At 45.5% G+C, this 6,858-nt stretch overlaps 1 protein-coding gene across 1 annotated transcript; it reads right to left on the bottom strand.

Moving 5' to 3' along the window:
* Positions 1-564: 564 nt before the first annotated feature.
* LOC128369564 (uncharacterized) lies at positions 565-3,885 on the bottom strand. The gene has a single exon (XM_053330641.1). It carries the CDS (start codon positions 3,883-3,885, stop codon positions 565-567), a length of 3,321 nt encoding a protein of 1,106 aa, XP_053186616.1.
* Positions 3,886-6,858: the final 2,973 nt, after the last annotated feature.

Raw genomic sequence — 6,858 nt, 5'->3', positions numbered from 1 at the left:
CTAGTTTCACAGGTATGAGTTATTTAAAGAGCTCTGCCAGACATATTCAATATAAAAAAAATACTCGGGAAATATTTATTATAAAAGTACCATGCAGGGTGCCAACCTTCTCACCGGGGGGAGGGCGGACTACCATTCACAGACACATTTGTACACCCATTCATACTGTATGCTGTTGGCAGTTATCGGGAGCAATTTGGAGTTAATAATCTTGCCCAAGGACACATTGGTACGTGGAATGGAGGAAACGGGAATCAAACCGCTCTAACTACTGAGGCACTGCCCCCCGCAGACAGAAAACTGTTATTAAGTTTCAACTTTCAATCACTGCACAGTGAAGTAACAATACACATTTTTTTAACAGACAGTGGAGAGGGATACTTTATGTCTAGTAAACTTCATATTTTATACTGTGTACATACATCTTCTGATGCCTAGTCTGGACACATCTTCAGTGATGTGCCTGGACTCATTGGACGTTTCGGGTCTTTCAACAATCATACGCCCTCCTCCAGGTGACCCAACCGGGATTGATCAAGTCCCGGCTTGTGTCCAGACGGCTAGCTAACCACCATGACTCCATGGTACTCCTCTTTTGAGCCACAGCCATCTTGAGGCCCTTTCTGCCGCTTCGGTGGAACTGCGGATGGCTCTCCTCTTCCTCTCTCCATCGATACCTAAATAGCTGAAGGCTCTTGCCAAAGAACGGGCTGCAAATCCTCGGCATCCAACCTCCACAGGGAAACACCTCGCTCTCCAACCAGCTTGATGGCAGTCGCTGACCAGCCCTGCGTACTTGGAGAGCTTTCTCTCGAAAGCTTCTTCCAAGCGGTCTTCCCACGGAACTGTAAGCTCAAGAAGCACCGCTTGTTTGGTGGACTCAGACACAAGGACAATGTCTGGTCGCAGGGTGGTGACTGCGATGTGGCTGGGGAACTTCAGCTGATGTTCAAGATCCACCAACAACTGCCAGTCTCTTGCAGACGTCAGGATGCCTGCTGATGTTCTTCTGGCAGGAGTTGGCTTGTCCCCAGCTTTGACAAAGGCGATGGTCTTCTTGGAGGGGCGGAACTGTTTTGCCCACGCCAGTCCTGTGCTTATGGCTTCAGCGATGGTCTTAAGGACTTGGTCATGCCTCCACCTGTACCGTCCATCTCCAAGTGCCCTTGAACAGGAGCTTAGGATGTGTTCCAGGGTTCCTCGCTTGGAGCACAGAGGGCATGCTGGTGTCTCAGTTATGCCCCATGTGTGGAGGTTTGACGGGCTTGGGAGTACATCATACACTGCCTGGATTAGGAATTTTATGCGTTGTGGCTCGGCTTTCCAGAGCTCAGCCCAGGTCACTTTTCGCTCAACAGCATTCTCCCACCTTGTCCAAGCACCCTGTTGCTTCATACCCACCGCCTTGCAGGTTCTTGTCTCCTCCACTACTGCTCTCACCTCGTCCTGAACAAGTCGCCGCGCTTCCCTCCCCCTGGTGTTAAGTTGGGGGGTTGGAAAGGATCCAAGCCCAGCTCGACCTCGAGTGACCACTCCCACCAGGCTCCTGTGACGCAGCCTTGCATCTACCTCTTCGACCGCTTCCTCTGCCCTCCATTTCCTGCCAGTCCTCACTTGGATCCCTGCCTTAGCCACCTTCGGATCACATGAGTCCCTGTACTGAACCACTTCTCTGGCTCTGGTTACCTTGAATTCCTCCTCCAAGGATTTGAAGGGCAGTTGCAGTTTGTTGCTGTTCCCGTAGAGTGCAATGCTGCTTAGGCTCTTGGGTAGACCAAGCCATCTCCGGAGGTGGTTGCTGACCTTCCTCTCCAAGATCTCTACTGTTGAGATAGGGACTGAGTAGACGAGGAGAGGCCACAGGATCCTGGGAAGAATGCCGTGCTGGTAGACCCAGGCTTTGAACTTCCCAGGTAGGCCTGACTTGTCCACGGACTTCAGCCAGCCTTCCAACTCAGTACATGTCAACTGGACAGATGTTGTGTCTCTCAGAGAGCAGTCAAAAACCTTGCCCAAGCTCTTAACTGGCTTCTCTGAGATAGTTGGGATGGCTGTGCCTGAGATGGTAAACCGGAACTTGTCCTCCACCTTCCCTTTCCTCAGCACCATTGATCTGGATTTGGCGGGTTTGAAACGCATCCGGGCCCAATCCACTAGCCTTTCAAGTCCCTTCAGAATCCACCGGCATCCTGGGACCGATTCTGTCGTGACTGTGAGGTCATCCATGAATGCCCTGATGGGTGGTTGCCTTTGTCCGGAAATCATACGGGGCCCTCTGCACTCTGGCTCAGCAGATTTAGTGAGCATGTTCATGGCTAGTGAGAACAGTGTCACAGAGATAGTACACCCTGTGATGATACCGATCTCTACCTTGTGCCAGCTGGATGTTATTGCTCCTGAAGAGACCCTCATCCTGAAATTGCTGTAATAATCAGCGATGAGGTCTCTACACCTGCTGGGTACATGATGTTTCATCAGAGTGAGCTGAACAAGCTTGTGTGGAATGGAGCCGTATGCATTTGCCAGGTCAAGCCACAGCACTGATAGGTTGCCCTTGTTCTCTCTGGCCTCCCGGATGAGCTGTGTCACTACACCGGTATGCTCCAAACATCCTGACATTCCTGAAATGCCGCCTTTCTGGACAGATGTATCGATGTAGGTGTTCTTTGCCAGGTAGGTACACAGACGTTTGGAAACAGTGCTGAAGAAAACCTTTGCCTCAACACACAGCAGGGAGATGATGCGGAACTGGTCTAGCCGAGTGGAGTTTTCCTCCTTTGGGATCCAGACCCCTTCAGCCACTCTCCATTGTTCTGGGATCCTCCCCCTTCTCCAGAAGACTCGCAGGATTTTCCACAGACGCAGCAGGAGTTTGGGACAGTTCTTATACACTTTGTATGAAGTGCCACTCGGTCCTGGAGCAGAACTTGCCCTTGCTTTGTGGACAACCTCCCTAACTTCCTTTAGCTGCAGCTCCGACATGTCAAACTGCACTTCTGGTACAGGGGGGTCTATGAGGTGCTTACACTCTCCCAACTCCTGCTCTCTTGCTGGATCACTGTACGTCTGCTTCAGATGTTGATCTATGTCTCTCTGTGAGGAGGCCAGTTTGCCACTGCGCTTCTGCCCCAGCAGATCCTTTGTGAACTTGAAGGGGTTAGCAATGAAAGAAGCACGTTTACATGCCCTCTCGCGCCGCCGCCTCCGATGCCACTCTGCCCGGCGGAGAACTCTGATCTTTTTCCGGAGGATGCACATTAGCTGGGCTAGGCCTGTGCGTTCCTCTTGTCCTGCTGCCTTGTACTGGGACTTCAGTGCTTTCATCTCCTGCCTGATGTTGTGAATCTTCACAGCTCTCTGATTCTTGGAGTACGTTGTTGTGACGGTTTTCTTCTCCTCCTCGCCGAACCTTTCAGCTGCAATGCTGACAATGATTGTTGTCAAAGCTTGCAGCTTCCTGTCAGCCTCTCCTTTCGCAGTTGCCTCCAGAATATGGTCAACGTCGTCATCGAATTGCTTCCAGAGGGTAGTCATGCTAGCTGCAGGCCATTTGATCCACCTTCTGTCCGACTGGATGCTCGAGGGATTAGTTTGCAACACTTGGAGGTTCTGGGCACTATGGGGTGACTCCGGGCCTGGCACCTCCTGCGTCTCACCAGGTGTAACACCTGTGCGTAGTGTTGCTGCTGCTCCCAACAGGCACTTCATCCTCGATTGGTGGATCTTTAAGCCACGGATGTTTTTGCAGACTTTACCGCATGTACACTGCATGCTCGTAGTCGTTTGTCCGTTGCCTGGGTCTGTTAACGTTGTATCTGTCCGGCTGGGTTGCTCATCCTCCCCCCCTCTCGGGCACCCCTGGGGGTATTTTTCCATAGAGTTCATCGTAGCTTGGTGGGGTTCCTCCTCTCAGAGGATGCAGATTGGGTTGCCGACCCTTTCTGCCCCGGTTGCCGTCTCTCCGGGCTGTCACTGACTCTCCAGTAGTCACCACACTATTCATGGTTGTCATCCAGTCTTTCCTGGCTGTCACTGATCACTCAGGGTATTTGCTGTGTACATACATCTTCTGATGCCTAGTCTGGACACATCTTCAGTGATATACCATTGAAGCAGTGCAAAATTATTACAGAAGGTAGCTGTAAGAAATAGCCTGTTAACTTCAGCTTGTCACCACTTTGTGTCACTATTGATACTTTTATTATCCTAAAGGAACAGTTCAACCTCTTGGAAAATATGTTCACTCAATTTTTTAATTGATATTGATTTTACTCTCATGCTCCTCTTATATTGTGTCCTTAAAATATTCTTTCCTGTTAATACGGATGTGCTGACCTCAGTATAATCTTTTATGGTACAGCAATGTACAACTCTGGAAAAAACACACCCAAGTACAATTAAATAAAGTGATAATATATGAAAGCAGAGAACAATAAATAATGATTCATAAGTTTAACATGTATTAACATAATTATTTCTTAAAGTATATGTATACATAGGTATAGCATACAATGGCAAATTTAAATTAACATTTTTTCTTTTTAATTATAGAATACTGTAAGTGACTTAGTCTCTGAATCCACAGTGACTGTCTTCCCTGCCCCTGCCCACTGCCAAACAGTGACTACACCCCCTAACTCTGGATTGGAAGGGCTTACATTCTCTTTTCGGCAGGAGAAGCCCTGCCAAAAAGTGACTGCACCCGGTAACTCTGGATTGGAAGGGGTTACATTCTCTGTCTTTTCAGCATGAGTAGTAGAGGAGACCAGGTGCACGTACAGTCAATTTGGACAATATCACTCCTTGCAATAAAGAGTTATAGGGTGCAGTCACTTTTCGGCAGGAGAGGCCCTGCCGAAACCTTACTTAGACATAGGGACTGTAGTAAGGCTATAGCTTTACTTAGTTATCAACTAATCAGTTGTTGTGATTCTATGAGTCATCCACACATTGATCTCATCAAGGTAAGACTATAGCCTTACTTAGATGTAGGTGATGTAGTAAGGCTATGGCCTTACTTTGATGTAGGGGGCTGTAGTAAGGCTATAGCCTTACTTAGATGTAGACTAATCAGTTGTTGTGATTTTATGAGTCATTCACACATTGATCTCATCAAGGTAAGGCTATAACCTTACTTAGATGTAGGTGCTGTAGTAAGGCTTTAGCCTCACTTAGATGTAGACTAATCAGTTGGTATTTTATGAGTCATCCACACATTGATCTCATCAAAGTAACGTTATAGTCTTATTTAGACGTAGGGGCTGTATAAAGGTTGTTGCCTCATGTAGATATAGACTAATCAGGTGTTGTGATTTTTATGAGTCATCCACACATTGATCTCATCCAGGTAAGGCTATAGCCTTACTTAGATGTAGGGGCTGTAGTAAGGCCTTACTTAGATGTAGTCTAATCAGTTGTTGTAGCCTTACTAACGCCCCTGCATCTAAGTAAGCCTACAGCCTTACCTTGATGAGAACAATATGTAGATGACTCATAAAATCACAACTGATTAGTCTACATCTAAGTAAGGTTATAGCCTTACTACAGCCCCTACATCTAAGTAAGCCTTACTTTGATTCATAAAATGATAGCCTTCCTTAGATGTAGACTTATCAGTTGTCATGGTCCACACATTGATCTCATGTATCATCAGGGTTTTAACAATTAATCAGCATTTCATATATTTGCAGTCAGGTCATAGCTCAACGTTATGGGAAGGTTATGAAAAGATGTGCAATATCAATGCTCGTCATTTTTCAAGAATCTGAAAAAAGTAATTTCCTCGTACGAAAAAAGCAGACATGTTGTAACAAAAAAGTCACTTTAATCAATGGATATGTACAGCACATTCCTGAATCAAAACAGCAAGTCATTATCTCTTCATATTGAGAATTCTCAACTTCTTTTAATATGCAAAAAAAACAAACAAACAAACAGATATACAACAGGTGTGCTTCAATTTCCACTTTTTTTTTCAATTTTTTAAAAAACCTCCCCTTATTGCACCAGAGCCTTATAGACTTGAGTCCCAGGGTTTGGCGTGAGGATATCAGCCTTAAAAACAAAAAAAGACAAAAACATTGAAAACATACTGTAGGCCGACGTCCCTCAAAACAAGGACAAAGTAAAATACATATTACTTGTCGCTACAGATGCTTCCACCACTGTAGCTTCACCACAAACATTATTCAAACAATATTACTACTCCGCTTGCTTAGAAAAGACCCCAAGAGCGTCTATAAAAAGGGTATAGATTAAAATCCATAGCTCGTAAAGGAAAAGAAATCTTTAAAATGGACAGATCTTCGTATGTATGTGTGCTTGGGTAAATAAGTCCAGGTGTACAAATGTGTATATTAAGAATAATAAAGGCCAGGATTTAAAATAGCCACACAGCTTAAGAAAACTGTCAACCAAGACCTGCTGGAACCTTTCCAAAAGCATCTCAAAGATATTCAAAGAAATGTTCATTGTTTTGAATGCATCCGCGCCATTAAATTATTCATCATTACATTTAACTAATAATGATCTTTGGCTGCATTTACACAGATACAGAAATTACATTTTTTCATCTGATTACAACAGATTAATTTAATTTATCTGTGTGTGTGTGTGTGTGTGTGCATGTATGATCCCAGGTCACACACACACACACACACACACACACACACACACTCTCTGAGGACCGTGACAACAACATGATGCAGATACACACAACTGTCACATTAAATTCTAGCTATCGACACACAGGCGAGACCTTATTCCGTAAAAGAAACTCTGAAATCGTCGGATTTCATTTACAAAATTCGACCTAATAAATCAAGTGAGCGTCCATATATTTACAAGATTTTTTTTTCA

The sequence above is a fragment of the Scomber japonicus genome, chromosome 12 (assembly GCF_027409825.1).
Source record: "Scomber japonicus isolate fScoJap1 chromosome 12, fScoJap1.pri, whole genome shotgun sequence".
NCBI classification, from domain to species: Eukaryota; Metazoa; Chordata; class Actinopteri; order Scombriformes; family Scombridae; genus Scomber; species Scomber japonicus.
This window is presented reverse-complemented; position numbering and strand designations above follow the sequence as displayed.

What these genes read in the sequence shown, in the direction of transcription:
- LOC128369564 (XM_053330641.1), bottom strand. Translation starts at nt 3,885, where the DNA reads ATGAACTCTATGGAAAAATACCCCCAGGGGTGCCCGAGAGGGGGGGAG.